Source organism: Dermochelys coriacea, chromosome 8 (genome assembly GCF_009764565.3).
Source record: "Dermochelys coriacea isolate rDerCor1 chromosome 8, rDerCor1.pri.v4, whole genome shotgun sequence".
NCBI classification, from domain to species: Eukaryota; Metazoa; Chordata; order Testudines; family Dermochelyidae; genus Dermochelys; species Dermochelys coriacea.
Genome location: NC_050075.1, coordinates 54,866,818 through 54,892,326, shown reverse-complemented (window position 1 = coordinate 54,892,326; position 25,509 = coordinate 54,866,818). Strand labels below are relative to the sequence as shown.

General features: G+C 46.3%; 1 protein-coding gene across 2 annotated transcripts in view; it reads left to right on the top strand.

Moving 5' to 3' along the window:
* NMNAT2 (nicotinamide nucleotide adenylyltransferase 2) overlaps window positions 1-25,509 on the top strand; it is a 78,368-nt gene that overhangs the window by 27,517 nt on the left and 25,342 nt on the right. For both annotated transcript variants that reach the window (XM_043491058.1, XM_038411903.2), the window contains exon 2: window positions 25,239-25,327. In XM_043491058.1, the coding sequence (XP_043346993.1) occupies window positions 25,239-25,327 (89 nt within the window). The remainder of the gene's footprint in view (window positions 1-25,238; window positions 25,328-25,509) is intronic.

The window sequence follows — 25,509 nt, the reverse complement described above, 5'->3', positions numbered from 1 at the left end:
TTGTGGGACAGACTTTGAGAGAATAGTCTGTGTTGAATAAATATACATGCAGGGCATATAGGCTCAGTAAAGCTCCTAGTTTTGTTTATCACCAGAGTATCTCAGTAGCTAGATTTAAGGAGCTCCCAGTAAACAGGGACACAATAGTATTACCCCACAGGAAACAGTCTGAGGCACAGCGAAGAAGATACGTGACTTTGCCCAGGTCACACAACAAGTCAGTGGACGAGCAGGACAGAACCTCAGAGTCCTTGTTCCCAGTCCCTCACTACAAGGCATTAGGTCAGTGATATGGATCAGCGTCAAGCATGGAAAGGAGGCAGCAGACTGCAGCCCTAGATTGGCATCTGATGAAGTGAGCTGTAGCTCACGAAAGCTTATGCTCAAATAAATTTGTTGTTATCAAGCAAGTAACTTTGAAATAAACTGATGATCCCATAGGAGCAAATGTCCAGCTCGCATAAACCAGGGTAGTTCTATTGAAGTCAATAAAACTATGCTGATTGGTCCAGATCCTCAGCTGGTGTCAAACTATTTGTGTTCCAGGGTGTGTGGTTCTCCCACACCCTTCCCCAAAGTCACCAACTTTTCCCAACCCCACTGCCTCTTGTTTCCTCTTCTCTCTCCCTCCTGTAAGGATGGGAGGATGCAACTAGGTTTTGCTCAAAAGCTCATGTGGTTTGAAATTCACAAGCATTTTCTCGTCCGCTCCCCTTAATTTAAGCTCTTGTTTCCAAGGGAAATTTAATTCCAGAGTGTTTTCCCCTAACTAAACAGAAGCCTGCACTGTGTAAGCAAGAATGCTGGTTCTTTGCCATTAATTCTCGCCCTGCCTCTAGAGCTACCAGGGGAATACAACAAATGTGGAGGGTCTAGATCTCAAAAGCTGATCCAGAGCCCATTGAAGGCTGCCTGAGTCTTCCCATTGGCTTTGGCAAACTGAAGGCCCGCTCCAGTAGGGTGACCAGATGTCCCGATTTTATAGGGACAGTCCTGATATTTGGGGTATACTCTTATGCAAGCACCTATTACCAATGATGAGCTGCCAGAAGCTCAAGAACCGGTTCCTTCACTCGCTCTGGGTCTTCGGCGACACTTTGGTGGTACATCCTTCAGTCCCTCCGGATCTTCAGTGGCACTGAAGGACCTGCCGCCGAAGACCCGGAGCGAGTGAAGGACCTGCTGCCAAAGTGCCGCCGAAGGCTCGGAGTGCCGCCAAGTCTGTAAAAATTCACATGGGAGCCTCCCCAGCCGAGAGCTCAGGCGGGACAGACAGAACGGTCCCACGGGCCACATCCTGTCTGTCCTGCCTGAGCTTCCCCACCCCTTTAACAACCAGTTCTAAACTGGCTTCAAAATTTAACAACTGGTTCGCACGAACCAGCTCCAGCTCACCACTGCCTATTACCCCCCACCCCCGTCCCAATTTTTCACACTTGCTGTCTGGTCATCCTATGCTCCAGAGGATGAACTGTGACAGGTTCAAATTCTGTTCTGAATGTCGAATCTCATCCAAAAGGGTAGGTACCCAAATTGAGTCCTAACTTTCTTGCTCAGGGCCTGATTCTGATCTCACTTACACTAGTGTCACCCCATTGACTTCAATGGAGTTACTCCTGATTTACGCCAGCATGAGAGGAGAATCAAATCCTTTCTCTCCCCATCTGCCCCCCAGCATACTAGTGAACGAAAACCCAGATGCAGTAGAGCACAGCTCATCTTATCTCCATCTCCATCTCCATCCCCTGCTCGAGAGCGAATTAATTCCCAGACTTTGCTCAGCACAGCAGTTCCCTTCTCCTCTCTCATACATTTTTCAAGACATCACCTCCACCACAATTGATCTCTAGCCTCAGCCTTTCATTGTGACGCCTCCCCCACCTACTCAGCTTTGCATGTGGGGATGGTTTGAGTGTCTTTACCCTCTAGGGATGTGCAGCGGGGGCTGGGGTGTGCAGCTGAGGTCAGAAAATTGCAGGTTCAGAAGTATGGGGTTTTTCCCCTCTTCTTCATTTGATTGATTATTTTAAAGGCAATGACGGAAAAGCCATTATTAGCAATGGCAAAAGCAGCGTGTTCAGAAAAGAAGCCACCAGTTCCTTCTCTGACCCTTACAAAAGAGAAAAGAGCAAAGCGAGAAAGGCAAATACAGATTTTTTTTTAAGAGCACAGACAGGCATCAGCACAGACAGCTCTTAGAAGGAAAAGCTCTTCTCCATCAATAGCCCGTAAAGCGAGTCCAGCATCTAATAGGGACAGACATGTTTAAATGCAAAGAAAGAGCAAGACATTTTATAAGGGAAAAAAGTTTAATCAAAAAAGCTCCCTGAGATGCAGGTTCCATGCTTTAATTTATATTGTTATTTGGTGCTTCAGTGGTGCTGGTTAGAGCTGCAGCTCAGCAGACTGATATTCTCCTCCAATAATACAATACATTATTATTATTATTCATGATGATAATAATAATAATTAATAATACCACCATCTTATGTGGCACTTTGCATCTATCAATACCTGTGTGGGCAACCAATATTGAATAATGGGCTCTTCCGTCTAACAAAGAAAGGTGTACCATGATCCAATGGATGGAAGCTGAAGCCAGACACGTTCAGACTGGAATAAGGGGTACATTTTTAACCGTGAGAGTAATTAACCATTGGAACAATTTATCAAGAGTCGTGTTGCATTCTCCATCATTGACCATGTTTAAATCAAGGTTGGATATTTTTCCAAAAGATCTGCTCTTGGGGGACTTCTCTGGCCTGTGCTATACAGGTGGTCAAACCAGATGATCACAGTGGTCCCTTCTGGCCTTGAATTGATGAATCTTTAGAGCCCAACAACGCACTTTATGGAGGAGATCAGTAACATTATTCCTGATGCAGAGAGCTGGTCGGTAGCATCAAAAATACACTTTTTCCCCTGAAGTCTCACTCTGCACTTGTAAGGAAACAAAGGACATTCTTTTCTTCCTCTGGAAAGACTCCCTGGGTGACTATGGACGAGCCCCTGCATCTCTCTGTGCCTCAATTCCCCCATCTGTAAAACCGGGATAATAATACTGCCTTCCCCCCCTCCCCAATCCCGCTTTGCCTGTGGTGTCTGCTTGGGGGCTGATCCAGAGCCCACTGAAATCTATGGAAAGCCTTATACTGTGTAAACCCATTGGGGTGAGGATGGTCTCTGACCGGTCTTGTGTACAGCACCTTGCATAATGGAGCCTTTATCTTAACTGGGGCCTCTAGGTGCTACTGTAATACAGATAAATAATGAAATTCACCCAAAACAATGGCCTTCTCATGGGGTTGCAGAGTCTCCCAGAAGGTGCCCTAGGAGCTCTGGCATTCCCCTCCCCCCTTGCATCCATTCTTGCTCATAACACACATCACAGGAGTTACAGGGAACAGAGCTGTACTGCAATGCGAGGGTTTTCAGCAGTTCTGCAATGCATGGCTCTCCAGTTGAGCTTTCCTTCAGCACCACCCTCCAGATGCTTGATTCTCTTCTCCTGCCACCCGCCCCGCAGCCTGTCCCTAACTGGAAAAACTAATCTGACTCAGCCTGCTCTGCTAACAGGGCTTTTCGCCACCTCACCCACGGGGATTATCAGCACAACGACAATGGCTCCAACCAACCTTCACAGACATGAAATATAACTCAATAACCTACAAAGCCCGTCATTCTTTTTACAGCCAGGATCTGAGTGCTACAATCTCCCCTCTGTTTTTTCCACCAAATGCATCCGATGAAGTGAGCTGTAGCTCACGAAAGCTTATGCTCTAATAAATTTGTTAGTCTCTAAGGTGCCACAAGTACTCCTTTTCTTTTTGCGAATACAGACTAACACGGCTGCTACTCTGAAACAAAGAAAACTACAGCGACTTTCACAGAAGAGCCAGGGCTTTTCCACCAGTCTTTTGACAGCTGATTCACTCCATTGCCTGGATGAAAACAGCCATTGCTTAGCACTCAGTTTTTGAAGCCCCTCTTAAATCAAGTGATTGCTTTCCTCCCACTCTGCTGCTGCAGGGCCATCCTCGGTGTACCATTGTTCCCAGCCTTACAAACTAGTTGGTGTGTGTATGCTTACCTACTGCCCTCTGCTGGGTGGAACCAGAACTGCTGGGCTGTCCTCTACTGCTAGCGGAAAATGGAGCCTCTCCTTTAGTTTAAACTGGAGAGCCCCATGCTTACTAGCACAGGATGACCCCACCTTCTGGCCCTGCTGTTGGTATGACATTGCAAGAGGCCACAGTGTATAGGGAAGAGACAGCTGTGATGCTCCTGTGCAGCCAGGGTTTCCTTTTACCCTATCGGCACAAAAGGAGATGGCAATGGCGGAGACTCTTGATACCTTGTGGCCTGGCCTTTTAAAAGGACCTTATTCCAGACCTTTCTGAAGCCAGACTCCACATGGGCAATATGCCCTGCCTTGGCTCTCTCTGTGGTAAGTCTCCCCAGTGGAATATAAAACCTTAATCCATTTCCCAACCTCTGCTCTTCCTCTTAACCCCCCTCCCCAGTCAGGACCCCCATATTGAACCCAGGCCTACCCTAGAACACATCCTTAGCCACTGCAGTGCACTGACCCACCCACCACCCCTGATCAACAGCCTTAGCGCTAAAGGCCTACAGACCCACAGCAGCCATGACCCGGGCACCTGATTGGCTGGGCAGGCAGCACTCTCATTGGATACCTGGACTATATAAAGGCCTCAACAGGCAGAGGAAGCTATTTGAGTAATAGGCCATTGCCTGCTGATTGCTGCCTAGACCACCTTGCCACGCTGCTTCACCTGACCCTGCCTTACCACATCGCCAGACCTTGCCTCCCTAACCCACTGATCCAACCCCCTGGATTGGATCTGCCAGCTGCAGACCCCTGAAAGATCTCTGACCATTGCCACGGGCTACCTCTGATACCAGTTGACCTCCCAGCTACCCAACCACCCATGCACATTGGATTACTGCTCTGGATTGCCCCTGAGACCACCTCAGTCATTGGGCATTGCAGTTTGCTCAGACCACTTTGGTCTCCTTCTAGACTCGTCCTACCTGAAACAGGTATGGAACCCACAGATGTCCCGGGGATGCTGCACCTCCAGGAGCAGGTCACTAACAGGCCACAATGGACCAACTTTGGGTGGAAACTGCACACAGTGAGAACAGATCAAAGGACTGCAAGTGGGAAGATCTCCTGCAGCCCCATGGGCCCACGTCACCTTCAGAACCCATGGTACCTTTACCAGTGTGCTACGATGGGACCCGCAATAGGAAGACAGATGCTCTGTCCCACAAAAGGGAATATGCCAGTGATCCTAAGAGACCGGAAGAGCCTCCCTGCATCCTGTTGTAGGGGGAACATGGGAAATTACAATAGGGTCCAAGGAGCAACAAGCAGAAAACTCAGTGGAGGAAGCCAATCAACATTTAGATGTCTGTAGGCAAATGCAGGTAGTATGGGAAATAAACAGGAAGAATTGGAAGTACTACTATATAAGGTAAACTATGATTTAATTAGCATCACAGAGATTTGGTGGGATAAGTCTTTTGGCTGAAATATTGGTATAGAGGGGTATAGCTTGTTCAGAATGGACAGGCAGGGAAAAAAGGGAGGAGGGGTTGCATTATACATAAAAGATATACACACTTGTTCGGACGTCCAGAAGGAGGTGGGAGGCAGACCAGCTGAAAGTCTCTGGGTAAAGATAAAGGGCTTAAAAAATAGAGGTGATGTCATGGTGGGGGTCTACTATAGACCACCAAATCAGGAAGAGGAGGTGGATGATGCATTTCTAAAACAAACAGAAATATCTTAAGCACATGACCTGGTTGTAATGGGGGACTAACTAGACATCTGTTGGGAAAGTAATGTAGCAAAATACAAAATTTCCAATAAAATCTTGGAAGGTATCAGAGAAAAAAAATTTGTTCCAGAAAGTGAAGGAAGTAAGCAGGGGGACAGACGTTTTAGACTTGATTCTGACCAACAGGGAGGAATTGATAGTGAATCTGAATGTGAAAGGTAATTTGGGTGACGGTAATCATGAAATGATAGATTTCATAATTCTAAGCGAAATAAGGAGAATAAGGAGAATGGACTTCAAAAATCAAATTTCAGGAAACCTAGAGAACTGGTAGATAAGGGCGCTTGGGAAGAAAATTTAAGGGGAAAATGAATTCAGGCAGCTCCTCAAGGAGACAATATTAAAGGCACAACTGCAAACTATTCTGATGCAAAGGAAAGATAGGCAGAATAGTATGAGGCCAATATTGCTCTTTAATTACCTGAAAATCGAAAAGGAATCCTATAAGAAGTGGAAACATGGTCAAATTGATAAGGAGGAGTACAAAAGAACAGCACAAGCATGTAGGGACAAAATCAGAAAGGCTAAGGCACAAAATGAGTTATACCTGTCAAAGGACAAACACAATAAGAAGAGGTTCTTTAAATATATTAGGAGCAAGAGTAGGTCCTCTGCTTAGCAGGGAAGAAGAACTAATAACTGATGACATCAAGAAAGCTGAGGTGTTTAATGCCTATTTTGCTTCAGCCTACACGAAAAAAGTTAATGATAACTTGATACTCACACAATTAATATTAACACCCAGGGGAAGGAATGCAAGCTAAAATAGGGAAAGAGCAGGTTAAAGAATATTTATACAAGTTAGAGGTGTTCAAGTCAGCAGAGCTTTATGAAATTTATCCTAGGGTACTTAAAGATCTAGCTGAAGCAATTATCTTTGAGAACTCCTAGAGGATGGAAGAGGTCCCAGAAGCCTGGAGAAGGGCAAACATAGTGCCTATCTTTAAAAAGGGGAACAAGGAGGACTCAGGGAATTATAGGCCAGTCAGCCTAATTTCAATACCTGTAAAGATACTGGAGCAAATTATTAAACAATCAGTTTGTAATCCCCTGGAGGATAATAGGGTGGAAAGGAATAGTCAGCATGGATTTGTTAAGAACAAATCATGCCAAACCAACTTAATTTCCTTCTTTGATAGGATTACTGACCTAGTGGATAGAGGGGAATCAGTAGACATCATATACCTTGATTTTAGTAAGGCTTTTGACACAGTTCCTCATGCAGTTCTCATAAGCAAACTATGGAAATGTGGTCTACATGAAATTACCATAAGGTTGGTGCACAATTGGTTGAAAAACCGTACTCAAAGAGTAGTTATCAATGGTTTCCTGTTAAATTGGAAGGGTGTCTCTAATGGGGTCCTGCAGGGGTCAGTCTTGGATCCAGTACTGTATAACATTTTCATTAATTACTTGAAAAATAGAGTGGAGAGTATGCTTATGAAATTTACAGATGACATCAAGCTGGGAGGGGCTGCTAGCACTTTGGAGGACGCTTAAAAATCAAAATGACCTTGACAAATTGGAGAATTGGTCTGAATTCAACAAGATGAAATTCAATAAACAGAGAGCAAAGTACTTCACTTAGGAAGGAAAAATCAAATGCACAGCTACAAAATGGGGAATAACTAGTTTGGTAGTAGTACTGCTGAAAATGATCTGGTGGTTAGAGTGGACCACAAACTGAATATAAAATTGTCACTGTGATGCAGCGGCAAAAAATGCTAATATGGGTCTGGGGTGTATTAACAGGAGGGTTGTACGTAAGACACAGGAGATAATTGTCCTGCTCTATTTGCCACAGGTGAGGCCCCAGTTGGGGCATTGTGTCTAGTTATAGGCACCACAATTTAGGAAATATGTGGTGTAACGAGGCCTTCGCTTGTCCTCGCAACAAATCAGCCAAAAACCCCTTCTGAGTGCAATCACCAGTGCATTTTATTTTCAGTATCAGCTCCCACCACCTTCTATTTACAGTGTGCTCCAAACCAGCAACCTGGGGGACAGCTAGCTTCTTCAGCCAGCAGGGATGCACAGCCTTTGGCTCCTCCCTCGCCTTTCTCTTCCCTCCTTCACTTCCTTCCTGCCAGCTTTATATCGCCCTCTGGCTAATAAGGCCCGCAGGTGTTTCTCTTCCAGCAATTAGGCGTGACATACTCAGCCAGCCCCAATTAATGCTTCTTAATCGGAGCTGGGCTAACAGGGGCCTGGCTCAGGACCTCCTGGCCAGCACCCTGGTACAGTGGACAAATTGGAAAGAGCCCAGAGGAAAACAACAAAAATGATAAAAGGTTTAGAAAACCTGACCTATGGGGAAAGGTGAAAAAACCTAGGCATGTTTAGTCTTGAGAAGAGAAGACAGAGTGGTCCTGTTGACAGTCTTTCAATATAGTAAGGTCTGTTATTTAAAGGACAGTGATCGATTGTTCTCCATGTCCACTGAATGCAGAACAAGTAGTAATGGGCTTAATGTGCAGCAAGGGAGATTTAGGTTAGTTATTAGGGAAAACTTTCTAACTATCAGGGTAGTTAAACTCTGGAATAGGCTTTGTAGGGAGATCATGGAGTCCCCATCATTGGAAGCTTATGCTCAAATAAATTTGTTAGCCTCTATGGTGCCACAAGTCCTCCTTTTCTTTTTTTAAAAACAAGTTGTATAAACACCTGTCAGAATGGTCTAGTTTACTTGGTCCACAGCGCAGAGGGCTGGACTTAGTGACTTCTTAAGGTCCCTGCCATTTCTGTGATTCTCTCCTGAAACCACATCACTCCCATGGAGGATCACTGCTACCTGATTTGTTCATGACGATACATTCCGGCCCACCAAATGACCCCTTCGCTCAGACACTCCTAATTTCCAATGCCAGAATAAATGCCTCCTCATTCACAGGCATATCTGCGTCCCTGGGGGCCACCCCAATTTGGAGGCCCTATGCATTTGTCACGAAAGCCTTTGGGCTGGACATTTTGGCAAGGCAAAGATCATTCGCATGGGACGTCTGGCATCCTGGGTCCCAAAACTGCGTTCCAAAGTGCATGCCTACCTCAGGCCTTGTGACGCTTGCGGCTGTACCAAAGTGCCCTGAACTAAATCCTTTTGAATGCTAATGCCCATTGAGACCCAGCCTGCTCTAGGCCTTGGGCTAATATTACAATGGACTTCATTGTTGAATTACCAGCATCTGAGGGATGCCATGCCACACTGACCATAATGGACCAACTGATGAAGATGGCACACTTCATTCCCTGCATACATCTCCCTACCTCTGAGGACACTGCTTATCTCCTCATCACACACGTTTTCCATCTTCCTGGCCTCCCAGACCACATTACTTCAGACTGGGGATCCCAGTTCATCTCTTGGTTTTGGCAGGAATGTTCCACTTCCTCCTATAAGTGGATCTCCGTGCATCAGCTGCCTACCAACCACAAATGGATGGTCAATCGGAGAGAGTAAAACAAGAGTTAGAACAATACCTGTGATGTGTCACAATCTACCACCAAAATGACTGGGTCTCACTGATTCCATACGCGGAATTCACATAAAACAATGCAGATCTCACCTCAACTAAAGTGAGCCTGGGTTTTTTTTGTTTTGTTTTGTTCGGGGTTTTCTTTTTTTTGTAAATTATGGCTTCTATCCCCATTTCTACCCTGCATTGCCCATAGAAGCCCCAGTTCCCCCAGCCTCAGATCTGGTTTGTCAAATCCATCAAACACAAGATGAGTTGAAACAAAACCTAGATGTGGCCAAGACAGCATACAAACATCATTCTAACCATCACCAGCAGGTTGGCCCTACATTTGCAGTAGGACAAAAGATATGGCCATCTCCTAACCACCTCAAGACAGGCAGACCTGTGTGTAAACTGGACCACCAGTACCTAGGACCCGCCTAGATCTGGAGGGGTGGAGACATTTCCACATGGCTCTTGACTCTGGACTCCCTGGGCAGCATTCAGCTCCCCGAAACAAACAATTCAGAAGCTGAAAAGAAAAGATGAAGTTGATTAAAAATAAATCCCCTGAAATTAACCCTTTAGGACCCAGGATTTCAAGGGCAATGGCATCTGAAGTTGCAGAGGGAGCGGAACAGGCTGCTGATGCCAAGATCTTAATTTGGCTCTTGCATGGTATCGCTGAACCCGTTAGACTCTGTTTGCTCTCAGTTCTGACCAGTGACTGTCCCCATCACCCCACCCCTTTTAAATGGAATAGCTGCAGACCAGGGAGGTCTGCGGTGAGCTGCCAAAGACGGCTCTCTAATCCCAGTCACAGCTCCACAGAAACAGCGGAGGCTAACGCCTGTGCCTGTATATTCAAGGAGCACTTGCAGGTGTTAATTTTCATCCAGTCATAGATCTTGGCCTCTCCCCTGATGAAGGGCCGAGTCTCGTACACAAAGTTCTGTGACGGACTCAAGCTCTTGCTCATATTCTATGCCCTCCCCCTCCCCTCCCCAAGCATCCTGTGACCTCTCCCCAGGAATTCAAGGAACAGCCTCAAGATTAGTTTTTAAACTTGTCAGGACCCATCTACCTCCACTTGCCCACCCCCAATGTCTTCCTACCTCTGACTACTAAATTCATGGCCCTGGTGCCCTCCTGAGGAGAAATTGTGTGGCTTCTGCAATGCAGGGCATACCAGATTCCCACTGAGAATGGAATAATCAAAGGCCACATCACCTTTCTAATTCTCTTCCTCTGTCAACCCTTCCCTCCCAATTCTTTCTCCCACTACCAAAGACATACCAGCCCATCAATCCTTCTCCCTCCCAACCCTGCTACAACTCCCTAACAGCTGCCTGTTCACGACATTAATGATCTGGAAGAGGGGAGGAAAATCCACAGATGATACTAACTTGGGAGGAATTGCTGTTGCAAATAGTATAAAGGACAGGCAAATACACAGCTCTCAAGAGAAATTAGAAACATGGGCAGGACAATCGCAACATAAGATTTGCCTTGGAAAAATTGAAGTTAATGTGTCAAGGAAAAAAATAATCCCAAACACACATATTCAAGGGGAAACAGTAATGCTGAAAGCACCACAGTGAATATCAAAGACGACATGATATGGTGGCAACCAAACTAGTGTCATTTTGTGTTTTGTGCAGAGACATCACATCACAGAACAGGGCAAGTAATAGTCTCACATTATATGAACTGAATGCAATAGCATGAGAAATACTGTATTCATTCTGGACACCTCATTAGCAAAAAGATAGACACAATGGAATCAGTTTAGAGACGAGTTCCACAAATAAAGAGCAGGTTGGAAGGGCTGACTTTATAAGGGCAAATCAAAAGAACTCATTATGGAGATTTTGGCTGAACCACCACTACAGTGGGGATACATTATCACAGTCTGCAAATGTTCAAGGGTGCAAAAACCCCAAGAAAGGAGAGATAATTTAGTGAGACACATGGGGTATCAAGAGGAGGAATGTGATGAAATCCAGAGAGACAATTTAGGGTATCAAAAAGAACAACCTGAGCAGGAGGTATATTAGGTATAGACAAAGAGCCAAAGGGAGCAGGGCAAATTGCATCCTTTGGACCTAGATCTGGTTAAACAATAGGAAATCCACTGTCTGGCAATTTTAATTAAATTTCCCCCTCTTCAACAAAAATTCTACATTTTGACACCCCAACAGCTGGTCAAAAGCTGTCAAAAATGTTTATTAATATTGTTCCTATTTTGAACTTTGACCAGCTCTACACCGGACATTTACAAACTAGATAGGACCACACAGTAGACAATATGCATCGGGAACACTCCTGGATTGTTTGGGAATGTACCTGAGGACCTAAGTAGCTCTTTTTTCCATTCCTAACTTCTATGATGTCCCCATCTATCCCCAGCACCAGATTGCAAAATGTTCTCAATTCCTCCCAACCTAATCCAAACCGACTGAATAGGGCAGGCTCTAGAGCTGGCAATTGTTCTCAATAGTGCAACTCTGGCTTCTTAACAGCAGCTTCAGAGTTCATAGGTGCACAGCTAGGTATGCTGTCTATAGCATGAAGCTACCCAAGTGCTAAGACGGGTGGCCAACCTGTGGCTCCGGAGCCACATGCGTCTCTTCAGAAGTTAATATGTGGCTCCTTGTAATAGGCACCACCTCTGGGGCTGGAGCTACAGGGACCAACTTTCCAATGTGCTGGGGGGTGCTCACTGCTCTGCCACAGGCCTGCCCCTACTCCCCCTCCCCCCCAAAACCTGCTATGCCCTCACTCCTCCTTCTCCCCTCCAGAGCCTCAAATTGGGAGCACAGTGCGGGAGCTGATGGGAGGCCGCTGACATATTACTGTGGCTCATTTTTGTTACTTGAAATAGCATCTTAAAGACTTGCAACCAGTCTCAGTTGGTGTATATTAATACAGCTCCTCTGGCTTGGAGCTATGCCAAATTAAACCAACTGAGAATCAGGTCCCTTCCTCTTCTATTCATCTCTACCAGTTTTCTCTGATTTCTTTTCTCCTGTTTTTTTATGGTTTATTTTGGAGGTAAAATGCAAACATAATTGGCTTTGCTTAACAATAACAAATTTGTGTAGCAGCTTATTGTGCCAAAACGTTGCTGTCAGTGCATCAGCAATTGACATCAATGTACGTCATTAAACAGCAGCCACTGCAAAGACAGTAGAGGGAGCACAGACAGAATGGCCCAAAACATAGTGGCTATGTTTGTTGTCAATTTCATGGCCATGGAGTAATTCATTGCATGCAACTATTCCTCCTAGGGATGCAATAACATCAGATCTCACAAATAAGGGAGGGATCCCATTGATTTCAGTGTGCTTTGGATCAGGCCCTAAGAAGGGTGGGAGGCCTGGTAAGTAGCTGGAAGGGAAAAACCAGTTCTGCAGGGAGCTTATGTTGATGATTCAGATGAAACCACTATTGTCTCAAGGTTAGCACTGACCCCATGTCCCTGGCTGTGCTGCTGGAGGGAGCGTTTATAGGATGAGACATAAAACCAAAGTCCTGACCACTCCGTGTTGCCAACTCTCATAATTTTTATTCCAAGTCTTATCATATTTGGCATTTTTATTCAAGCCCCAGCTTCTGGAGTCATGTTATTTTGTGAGACTCTCAATTTTCATTTAAAATAAAAACAAGTTTCTAGCTGTCATGGTTGCACGCAAAAGCTGGAAAACATAACCCAAGTGCACCCTAAAGGCTCAGAGACAAGAGGGCCCAGGAAAAAAAGCCCCAAATATATTATTTTTAAAAATCTCATAATTTTTAAGCCAGTCTCGTGATTTTTGAACACTGCAGTTGGCAATACTGCCATGTGTGCTCACTAAAGAGCCTAGAGTGCTTTTGAAAGAGGAGAGGTTTTAGCCCTAGCTTCCTGGCTAAATTCCAGTTGCAATAATTGTATTGAGTTTACCAAAATATGCTCTGCAATTTATCTAATCTGGTATTCTTCTTCATTTCCTGTCCAAGTCTTGTGCTATGTTGAAATGTACTTTCAACAGCTGCTGCATTTCACCCCAGAGGGGGCTGCCTTTCATAGATGGGTGCAGTGTTTCTTGCATATAGATATGCACAGTATAAGAACCTACATAGATAGGTTGATTTTTATAATACCAACGGTAAATGCTTTAGGATCCTTTGGGATGGAAGGCTTTAGATAAATGTTCAGTATCGTTATTACATTATTCAAAAGTGAGATTTATAATCCGGAGGGGGCTATCACAACAGAGTTTAGCAATAACACTCTGCACTGTCAGAACATGGTTTTAATTTTTAAACAGACTCCAAAGAAAGGACAATATGCCTGCAAAGTTATATTTCTCTTGCGTCCTAATAAAGGTTTAGGTTGGGATTTTCAAAGGCCCCTCAGGGAGTTGCATTAAAATTCATTGGGATTGGAGCACCTAATAGATTTCTTTGAAAATCACAACCTAAGACGAAGGGTCACATTTGCAAAAGCGCCAAAGAGATTTTGGAGCCTAAGCCCCATTTTCAAAAATGAGTAGTGCCCTTGAATGCCTCCATTTTGGGGTGCCCAAGAGCAAACGGGGTCTGATTTTGAAAGGGGTCTGATTTTCAGGGGGCAGAGGTTCAGTGCTTTCTGAAGTGCAGGCCCTTTAAGTTATCTCGGGCAAGGCACTCAAAAATTCAGGCACCAAACTCATTAATGACTTCTGAAAGTCTTGGCTTTAGTCTCCTAAGTCAATTAGACACTTTTCCAAAATGTGACCCCTGTGCTCTACTTGCACACTGACAAGTGCAAAGCCACCAACCTACACTTCTCTCTTTTTCTGGGCCTGGTTCAAGAAAAAAGAACCAACTGATTTCATGACCTTTTCTTTCCAACAAAACAGACCTCCGCTTGGAGGCTGAGCCTTTGAGGACAAAGGGGTTCTTGATGTGTGAGCTCTTACCCCCTGAAAAAGATACTTTATAACGGACGCACTGACAGTCCTGTAATTGTGGCAGTGCTAGCGTGGGCCACTGAAACAGATTCAAGAGGCAGAGCCCTTATTTCACATCATCAGTCCCTAGAGCAACCATGGAATTGGTTTGACTCCTAAGTGACCTGCAACGCAGCAGCTGGGCTACTACCACAGACGCTGGCTTTATGTTGAAAGCAACCCCCTTTTAATTCCCCTCCCCAGTGTTAACTGCTGGCCCGGGGAAGCTGAAGGAAAGGAAATAAAGAAGGAGGGGAGGCGATTTGCTCATTAAATCCTGTTCTCCAGCAAGAACTGCAGGCATTTCTCCTCTCTGTCTCACATGGATAGGGGTGCTCCCATCTGTGCCTGGAGAACAGAACTGCTGCTCTGCACTGGTGCCAAGGGCAGTAATGCAAAGGAGGCCATGAGCCAGATCCTCCAAGAGGGAAACCCTAATTTACACCAGCTGAGGATTTGGCCCCATTTCTCTGCCCAGAGGCAGCTCATTTAATGCTGAGGGGGAAAAAAAATTCAGGTCATTTGGGGCAACAGAAGGAAAGAAACCCCCTCGCTACATCTCCCTTTCTCGGCCCTATCTCGCTGCATAAAAAGAGCCAGTTAGAACCAAGTGGAAGCAATTCAATGAGTGGGGGTATTTGTGCGAGGTCTGGGAGCCTGTCAGGAGCCTGCCTGTAGTATACTACACAGCGCAAGTGCCCAGTCCTGGGAAGGGGGAAATGCAGTGGATGAAGAGAAGAAATGATCTGATCTCATTAATAACCCATTCCTGCCAGCAGAGAGAGTTGCTGGCTGCCTTCCTGGAGGCTGGGATTTTATCTCTTAGCAGCAGTTGTTCTGGTCACGCTCCTGTGCCATCACTCTCCTTGCCCCCAATGGTTCAGTCTGACCCTGACAGCCCCCTTTGTGCTCTATCAATTCCTCCCATGCAGGATTTCCTCCCCCGGAAAGGATGTTCGCTGTCTGCCAGAGATCAGCCTGACTCAGCTGTGTTTCAGAGTACAGAAGATGTTTTAATTCTCCTGTCCTGGGGGGCTCTGCCCCTCCTCTTCAGTCAGATGACAGGCTGTAGAGATTAATGTGTCCTCTGAACTGCCAGGGCTTTGTCCCAGAGCACCAGGGCTGTGACCTGGTGATTGTCTGAGGGCTGGAGTGAACAGGGACAGAGTGAACTGCTTTGCTAATACAGCCATATCAGACACAGCTTCCAAATGTCCCTCTTTAGAAAAAGGCATCTCAAAGCGCTTGACTGGACCTGCTGCATTTGGAAGCCTGGGTGTGTGAATCCTGCTCATCTCAGAGACTGGCACTCGAACGATGGTGGCGAATCCCACCGCATGCCCAGAGACCGGAAGAGTGCAGGAGACGGGACTTCTATTACACTCAGAGAGTGCGAGTGTGAATCTCTAAAACAATGCCTGCACAGAGGGCTGACCCTTCTTGCATAACATCGGAGGAATGCCCATCTTGCCCAGAGAGAATGAGAGCTTGGCATGAGGATCCTACTGTGGGGGAGTCTGAATACCTGACCTGCCGCAGAAAGCTGGCGTGGTTACTGCTAAACCAATCTCTATGACAGAATTGTAGAAATGCAGAGCTGCAAGGGGCTGTGAGAAGTCTGCAAGTCCAGCCCCCAGCGCGGAGGCAGGGCCAAGCAACCCTGGACCATCCCTGACAGTTATGCAACTTCTAAAAAGAGCAGGGAGGGACTGCAGGGTTTTTAAAAGCCTGAGGGCCAAATTCTACACCCCACCCAACCTCACAAACCTCCCTTGGAACAAGAGGGGTGTGAATCAGCTTGGAATTTATGCACGATTTTTTCCCCCCAAGTAAAATACTTTGGACTAGGCAGGATCGGGGCCAGTCTTTACTAACACAAGCCAAAAAGCTATTGTCCTTTGCACAAGAAGAGGGTCGCTCTGTCCCACATGCAGGCAAGAGGCCGGTTTAGCTACATCATCATGATCTAGTGGTGACAAATATATACCATCTGTTCTCGCTGCTACCTGTAAGCGACCCCTCACAATTACTGCCGGATTTGGTGGAACCGTGCACACTGCATGTGGAAATGAGGCTGTGTAGCCAAAGAGAGGTCGGAGGGTAAGTGCATTGCAAATGTTCATCATGCACCCGTCCTGCATAGCTAGTCCTGGTTACATTCACGGAACAGTCAGTGCCACACAATATTAAAGACAAAGTCCCAAGCACATAAAGGTTTTGACATAAGATACCCATTTCTTCTTGTGTCCACATTGGTGCTGAGCTTAAATAATTCCTCTCCCTCTCCTGTATTTATCCCTATGATTGCTGTCTATAAATATATCAGAGAGATAAATACAGGAGAGGGAGAGGAATTATTTAAGCTCAGCACCAATGTGGACACAAGAACAAATGAGTGTAAATTGTCCACCAGGAAGTTTAGACTTGAAATTAGACAAAGGTTTCTAACCATCAGAGGAGTGAAGTTTTGGAATAGCCTTCCAAGGGAAGCAGTGGGGGCAAAAGATCTATCTGGTTTTAAGATTCTACTCGATAAGTTTATGGAGGAGATGGTATGATGGAATAATGGGATTTTGGTAAGTAATTGATCTTTAAATATTCAGGGTAAATAGGACTAATCCCCTGAGATGGGATATTAGATGGATGGGATCTGAGTTACCCAGGAAAGAATTTTCTGTAGTATCTGGCTGGTGAATCTTGCCCATATGCTCAGGGTTTAGCTGATTGCCATATTTGGGGTTGGGAAGGAATTTTCCTCCAGGGCAGATTGGAAGAGACCCTGGAGGTTTTTCGCCTTCCTCTGTAGCATGGGTGACTTGAGGGAGGTTTCTCTGCTCCTTGAAGTCTTTCAACCATGATTTGAGGACTTCAATAGCTCAGACATAGGTGAGGTTTTTCGTAGGAGTGGGTGGGTGAGATTCTGTGGCCTGCGCTGTGCAGGATGTTGGACTAGATGATCAGAATGGTCCCTTCTGACCTTAGTATCTATAAATCTATGAATCTATAATGAGACAAAGCCAAGAAATTAAGATCTAAGGCTGACAACCCTGCCTGAACCTGAGAAGCTTTTGGGGGGGGGGGGGCAGACAACCAGTCTGAATTAAAGATAGAGCAATGTTTCAGAGCTCTGGAAGGGCTCCTTGGCAGCCCTTCTGTTATGTAAGCAAGGCCTTGGTGGGCAATGGAATTGAAAGCCATTTGTGTGCACGAGTCGCTCTTGCTGGGAATGTATCACATTATTTTATATTTCTATTGCAGTAGCATGAGGCACAGGCCCTGCCCCCAAAAGCCACAGTCTAAAGAGATCAGGCAGGCAAAGGGTGGGAGGGGAAACAGAGGCACCAAGTGATGAAGTGACTTGCCCAAGTGACAGCAGCTCAGGAGCAGAGTCAGGAAGAGAACTCAGGGCTCCTGAGTTGCAGTCCAGTGTCTTGTCCTCTAGACCACATACTCTAAAGGGAATGAACAGCAATCAATAGAGCTTCTGCTCCACAGATCTACTGCTGGTGCAAATCCATTCCATTGAAGTCTGACCACCAGTTTACACCAGCTGAGGATCTAGGAACCAGGAGCAACAGCAGTACAATACTGCCCCAAGGAAGGGGCAAATTGGCTTCAGGTGATATGTACAGTCCAGGGAACTGTTTTCTCCAGCAGGGTTATTGTGCTGAAGTCAATAGATACTTGCTTTATTATTCCCCTTGGCATTCTCTGCCTCTCCCCCTTCTCCTGACTCCCTAGCCTGACTTCTCCCCCTCCTTCTCAGCTCACCAGCTTCCCCTGCCCTACTGGCAGGGAGAGGCCGCGCCGTTCCCCACTCCCCCGCACTAGCCTTGTCGCCAGGGGAGTGAGATGGAGAGGCCAAAGGTGATTTTGACCAAGGGAAACCAGGGGAGAAAGAACCACATTGACCCGGGGAGCTGAGAGCGCAGCCACCAGAACCAACTGGATGGGACATGTGCCTGCCCACGAGGAAGGGGAAGGGGACTTTCCTCAGAGCACCTAGGCCTGGCGAGCAGTGCCCAGTCTCCATGAAAGGATCTGTTGTTTCTATCGCAAAGCATCATGACCCAAACAAACAGCAAAACCAACTCCACTGGAGCCCCTGGGTAACAGCGCTACTCCCCACACACTCGCTAGCCTGCCAGCTCCCATCAGCCCTGCCATGCACAAAGCAACAGTGACCAGAGCACACGGCATATTGCAGGTCTGAGGACAAACCGTTACCACCAAAGCACTAGAAGCTGGGCCTAATGCATCTCTGGTGTATCTCCATTGCAGTCAAAGGAGATACACCACCAAAGATTTTAATGGAGAATCCTATTTGTAGCTAACACTCTTGATGGCACCCAATGGGGATGTCACCACCAATGGGAAGGTCCTAGGGTTATTACTCCTATTCGAATGGCAGGAGCAGGGCAAGTTCCTCAAGGGGCTGGAGAGGAAGGCAGGGTTTTTCTTCCCTCCAGTTTAAGGCCCTAAAAAAAGAAAGATTTAGACACATCTATGTAATAGCCGCATCCACCGTGACCTTAGATGGGATTAAAAAAAATCATCCTGAACCCCCCCCCCACCACCACCACCCGGTGTCAGGGCATTAGCCAGCTGCTAACTGATGGAGGTTAGGAAGAAAGTTCCCCTGCCATTATTCCATAATTGTCTAGTTGGGGGTTTCTTGCACTTTCCTCAGAAGCAGCTGTATTGGCCCCTTTCACAGAGACAGGATACAGGTCTGGATGGGCCACAAGTCTGATCTGGCAGGGCTATTCCTGTCTTCCTATGAACGAGGGATTCTTAGGCAATCCAGAATGGCATCCTCCATGCGATGTGGCCTCACATAGACGGGGCCTGCGAAGTTGTGCAGTGTGGAGGACACCATTTTGTTCTCCTAAGTGGTGTCCTCCATGTGGCATGACCTTGCACATCTGGGACCTGCGCGGTTACACTGTGCAGAGGATGCCATTTTGTGTCCTCTATGGGGGCCAGATGGAATCGTCTGGCCTGCAGGCTGCTAGCTGGACAATGCCCATCTGGTTGGGTGTGCCTTGCATACTTAGTGTACCACTGCACTCTAAGGTGACTGTCGCACATCCCCTCAGTGCTTATCAGACACCTCTCACTGTGACTGGGCCACGACTTGGGGAGAGAAGGTCACAACTGCAGAATATTTTGAGGATGCAAGCAGCCACTTTTGACTATTATCAAGACACTGGCTTCCACATTCAGCTCATAAGCAACAATATAACATCAACTGGGAACTCTCTGTACTGACATGGGAGCAACCACCACACGAGCGACACTTCAGCTTCTTCCTCCTTCCAACAAGCAATCCCGCATTGCCATCTGGAGCTGAACCTCATCCAGCCATCTCACGTCCCCAGCCAGGCAGGCAGTGCAGAGACGAAGCCTTGATCGGGAGAGACTATGACACAGTCTCAAGTATCCCCACTGTGCTGACGACACCTTGGTGTCCACCATGCTGCTGGATTGGTTCTCTGAGCACATTCATATACACACTGCATGACAAAGCTGACAGCATGAACCTCTATGGGACTCTCTACAGGAGGGCGCTGTTGCAGATAAATTATTATCCAAAAGTCAGAGCAACTCCAAAGCAATCTCATCCACTATGGCTATTCCACAGTACTGATCTGGAAGCAATACATGATCCAGGCTATTGAGATCAAAGGATGGCTTTAACAATGCCAATTTAATTTCTGTTTTAAAATCAAAGCTATTTAGGAATTCAAGGAGCTCAGAAAACTTAAACTACTCAGCTCCTGGTCCCTCTGTCATTAAAACACACACGCAACTCAAGCATAGAAATTTTGTTTCAAAACATGAGCTCCTGGACAGAAGCCTTCAGTGCAGAATTGCAGGTGAAAGTGCATTTTAATGGATGTAATCAATCACTGGGAATTGAAGGTTTTAAAAAAAGCGCTGATGCCTCCTTAACTTCCAACGCTCTACACCACAATATCAAGCCCAGCAGCTCTTCCAATACGTTGTCTCAACTCCTTGCAAACTTTGTTAGATGCTGTTGAGTTTTAAAATGATCATCCTCAAAAACCTAATGCACCTTGGGTGGAAAACTGCTCCACCTTTTTTTCCCCTCTCTGCGCGCCTTCATTTTTTTCTTCTTCTTCTCGTTAGTATCCGTATGTTGGTAAATCTTTCTGCTTCAGCGGGTGAAGTCCCTGCAGGGATGGCACCTGAGGAACTTTTCAAGTGGAGAGGATGCAGGTCTCCAAAGACAGGCAGGAATGAGCGAGCTGGAAGCAAATTCTCTAACAATAATAATAAAGTGTCCCAGTGCCTTGGAAGTGATGGAAGCCCCTGGTGCTTCCCCTCCTTCAAAAAGCAGTCAGAATTGACATTTGGGAAATTGAGAGCCACAAATACATTCCCCAGTTGCTAGGAATTCCTAAACCAGAGACAACGAACGTAAAACCAGATCAACAACACCATGAACAGAGAGAGAGAGTTTTGTTTAAGCAGTAGCAGCCAGAGACAGCAGACAAATGGAAAGTGAAGGAAATCAAGAAAATGGTTTGTTTTCATCCTGGAGAATTAACCAGCCTAATGTGTGGGCGCCTGGGTTTGATTTGGCCTCTCTGGTCTGCTGAATGAGAGCAGGGGCTACACGCTTACAGAAAACATGCAACTCAATCTGTTCGAGAGTGCAGGTTTGGTTCCCAAAAGGAGTCACATGCAGGGAATTGAAGGGAGTGGTGGTTGCAGTATTTTCACACTGAACTCGTTTGTGTGCACGCATGCGCACACACACATGCACGCACTCGTGTGCACACACACACACACACACTCACTCTCAAAATTGATAAATACACGGTAATACCCTACCAATGAAAGGGATCTGATTAACAACCAGACAACACTCAGAATGTCAAAGAGACTAGTACTAACACTCCACCCTTAATTTCTCTCTCTATCTTCGGCTTGGTCTACACAGGGCGTTTCATTGGCACAGAGGTTTTGCACACTTGGGAACTTACATTGCCCCCCATTAATATTTCAGCACCTCATAGGCAGTACATCTGCATTGCGCTCAGAGGTGCGATTGGAGCCTGGGCAGCCTCACCCATGCTAGCTTTGATCTAGTTGGCTTGGCTAAAAATAGCAGTGAATATGTCGGAGCACAGACCCCGGTGTCAACGGTACAAGCCCACCCAGAACCTTGTGTCCATATCTGTATTGCTCTCCCATGCTTTAGGCTGGGCTGGCGCATCTGCGCTGTTCTGTTTAGCTAGAGTTACACTAGCATGCATGTGCCTGCCCCAGCAGCAGCCACACCTCTAGTTGCAGCATAGACAGACCTGCAATCTTGTCACAACAATGGGGAAGTGCTACGATCCATGGCTTACAGATGGGGCTCTGAGGCACAGAGGGACTATGTGACTCGCCCAAGGTCACACAGGAAGTCTGTGGCAGAGCAGAACTTAACTGCAGGTTTACCAAGTCCTAGGCTAGCGCCCTAACCCCTGGACCATCTTTTCCTCCTGGGGATGGGCTATGAATAGTGTATGGTCCTGACATTTTCCAACAGTCTCCCCTGTTCCATTGTAGACCCCCCCCCCTTTTTCCACTGTCCGCATGTAATGGGAAAGGGCCAGCATCAGCTGTGCTAAAAGCCCCTCTAACCCATGAGGATTAAACAGCCTCTGCACTGAATTTCTTGGCTGTGTTGGTCCAGCTCAGTCCCTCTGAAGTTCTCTTAGCTCAGTTTCCCTTCATGTTCAGTTCTCTCACTCTGTCACTTCACAGCACAGTGGACACCGAACTCCACTCGGGGGATAAAAAAGTTAATTTCCTTGTTTCTGGAGAGGTTGGCAGATAACTGTGCACAAAGATGATCTTGTTACACAACATATGCCAGCAGCCCTGGTACTCTTAGAGCATAGCATCCTGCAGCACTGCGCTTCTGAGGCTGACACGTATCTGGCACTTTACAGCCTAGGGGGCAGGGCGCTGGCCTGGGACAAAGTCTTTTCTGATGTAGGCAGAGCAGGGATTTGAGGCTTCCACAGATCAGGCAAGTGCACACACATGCAGCAAGTTCCATTGTAATTATAGGCATTCTGAGGGCGAGCAATGGGCTCTGAGGGCAGAATATGGCACTTACTTAACAATTCCATCCGGATGCATGAGACAGAGACGCGTCCCGCCCAGTCTCTAGAGATGTGTTGGCTCTGAAGTGCTAAGGACTAAACCCATCATACAAACAAAGGGCTTCTCCACACTGAGCCACTGCTATGCTTACCCCAGTGCAGCTGCTCCCAGGCAAAGCCCTAGTACTGCCGTGCTGCACCACTGTAACTGTGACTTGCTCCTCATCAAACCAGAGTTAGCTGCTCCAGTGCAAGTGAACCCCAGTCCTGCCATCGGGTGTGTGCGGGAGAACACGTACCCCACCTGGAGCCATGTACAGGGACAGAGGTTCATATATAAGGATCCAAATGCAGGACAGGGACCTAACTGGCCACTAAAGTGAGCACCCATAATTCTGCACATGCACAAGGGGAAGATCTATGTAATTTCTGCATAGACATTTCTCAGAGCAGAACCATATTTCAATCATCAGTGCTGACCAGCTGGTGTCTTTATTTTCCCTTCTGTTTTATTTTCAGACTATTTGTGTTACAGATATACGTCTGTTTTTAAATCCAGATGTTAAGCTTTGGTTCTTGGAACTAATGGGTGTGGGGAAGATTCCTCCAGAGCTGCAGCTGGGACTGCAGAAGAGTTCGATCAAAACCACACTAAAATGGAAACACAAATTGGCAACAATGGTTTGACCACAAGATCGTCTCCCTTAGCAATGTACATAGGGCAAAGTAGAAGTAAGGCAGCATGCTGCGTTCCAGTACTGTAGATGGGGCATACATGATGCACAAGTATTTATCTACTGTGCAAACTATCTGTGCTCTATACTGCCTGCCCTAGTCACTCATGTGCTACTGTGTATGGAGTGCGATGACACCTTGAATGGAGCCTATGCATAGTTTTAATATCCTTCTTCGGAAACCCAAAGGCTGAGTCTCCTCTATAACTCCAGATGTGCTAATAGAATTGTTCTAAAACATAATTATGGGGGGAGGGATAGCTCAGTGGTTTGAGCATTGGCCTGCTAAACCCAGGGTTGTGAGTTCAGTCCTTGAGGGGGCCATTTAGGGATCTGGGGCAAAAATTGGGGATTGGTCCTGCTTTGAGCAGGGGGTTGGACTAGGTGATCTCCTGAGGTCCCTTCCAACCCTGATATTCTATGATTCTATGATAATTCCTGCTGATGTAATTTAGACCGAGTATCACATATTGTTAGTTATATCACAGTAGCACCTAGATGCCCCCATAATACCAGGGCCCCACTGTGCTAGACATGGTACAGACACATAGTAGGAGACAGTCTCTACCCTAAAGAGTTTACAGTGAGATAGACAAGACAAAGGATGGGAGGGGAAACTGAGGCACAGAGGTGAAGTGATTTGCCCCAGGTCACACAGCAAGTCAGTGGCAGAGCCAGAAAGAGAGACTAGGTCTGCTGAGCCCCCAGCCAGTGTCTTACCCACTAGACCACACTGTCTTTCATATACATGTGAAATGTAGTTTGTAAAACTGCCTCCGTTAGCCAGACAAGCTGTGTCAGCAGGAGCTGTTTTTAAATTGTGTTTTAAAACAGTTTCACCAGCCTCATTAACGCACCCTCACAGACAGCGCCAAAGAGAATAAATGCAAACAACAGGCATGACAGAAATGTATGGGGCCCATTTTCAATCTGCCCCAAAGATTTAGCTGTACTCCACCCAGCAATGTTGTTGCGAGACAGGTCATTCCATTGCACACATTCTTGTTTTAATTACTGTGATTGTTAAATGAAGTCAGCGCTGGACTGACAACTCTGAAGACTGAGGGGCTAGATTTAATCACAGACCAGGCCCTACAGCAGTGGCCATGGCAAAGCAACCTTTCCCCTCATCCTCTCACCAATGACCACTTCTAGGGGTCAGACAGGAAGTCAGTCACCAGACCCCATTCGTTCCCTGGGCTCTCTGCTGAGATTGCCAACTGTAATGGTGGTTTCTGTGGTGTAGACACCTGTATCCACTAAGAATGGGGCAGAGCCCACCAGCTTATTTCACATAGGCCACCAAACACCTTTCGGATGGTAATGGCTGTGTTCGCTATTAACCTGCATCCAATTAAAACCAGTTACATTCTTTATCTGGGGTCTTCCTCAATGCCATTTGAGCTCTGCCACACTGGCATGACAAATTAAGCTAAAGAGGGCATTGGTAGCCTTACATTCTGAATATACAACAATCTCCCCTCCCCTCACACACACAGGGCTGGGTCATCAGCTGGATTTGAAATCAACTCATGATGTTTAGCACTGCAGGTCACACCTCTGTTACTTGAGCTAAGGGATTATCTTCATTAGCTGGTGGTAGTAGTACATGGTTATAGTGGAGTGGACCAGCCACTAGAGGGAGATTAATACGTTCTTTGCCATTGTATTACAAATGCACTTGGTTTTTGTGTATTTTAGTCAGATCCTTAACATTAATGAAATATTCAGAGCCAGCATCTGTGCTGGTGTTAATGGGCATGGCTGGACTTCAATGGCATGCCACTCAATTACACCAGCAGAGAATTTAGTCCTGACTTTGCATTTAATAGCTTCTTCTTTATCCTAAAGGCAAAGGGACAGTTTCCAAGGGGCCTCAATCCCGCCTCCACTTTTGCACAATAAATTTTGCTTGCACAATTATGTGCAGGAGAAAATTCAGGGATTTGCACAAACTGCATGTGAAAATTGAGACCAGTTTTTCAAATCTGACTCAAAATGCTACTTAACTTTTGGCTTTACTGAGTGGAATTTACATAGTGATCCCCTTCCTCCTCCTTTTTTTGTTTCTTTTCTTCATTAGAAAGAGCCCGGGATTATCTGCACAAGACTGGAAGGTTCATTGTAATTGGTGGAATCGTCTCACCTGTACATGACTCCTATGGGAAGCAGGTTGGTTGATCAAGTTCTTGCTCTCTCCTGTGTGATATTGCCAAAGTAATCTACAGGAAGCTGGGAGAGTGCGTGAACGACAGGAAGAGTTAGGTCTGAGGGTTTCTAGTTCAATGAACACCCTGGGAAACCAGATAATGCTGGTTCTGAAACAGAGTCAGAGAGAGTGAAATCTTACAGCT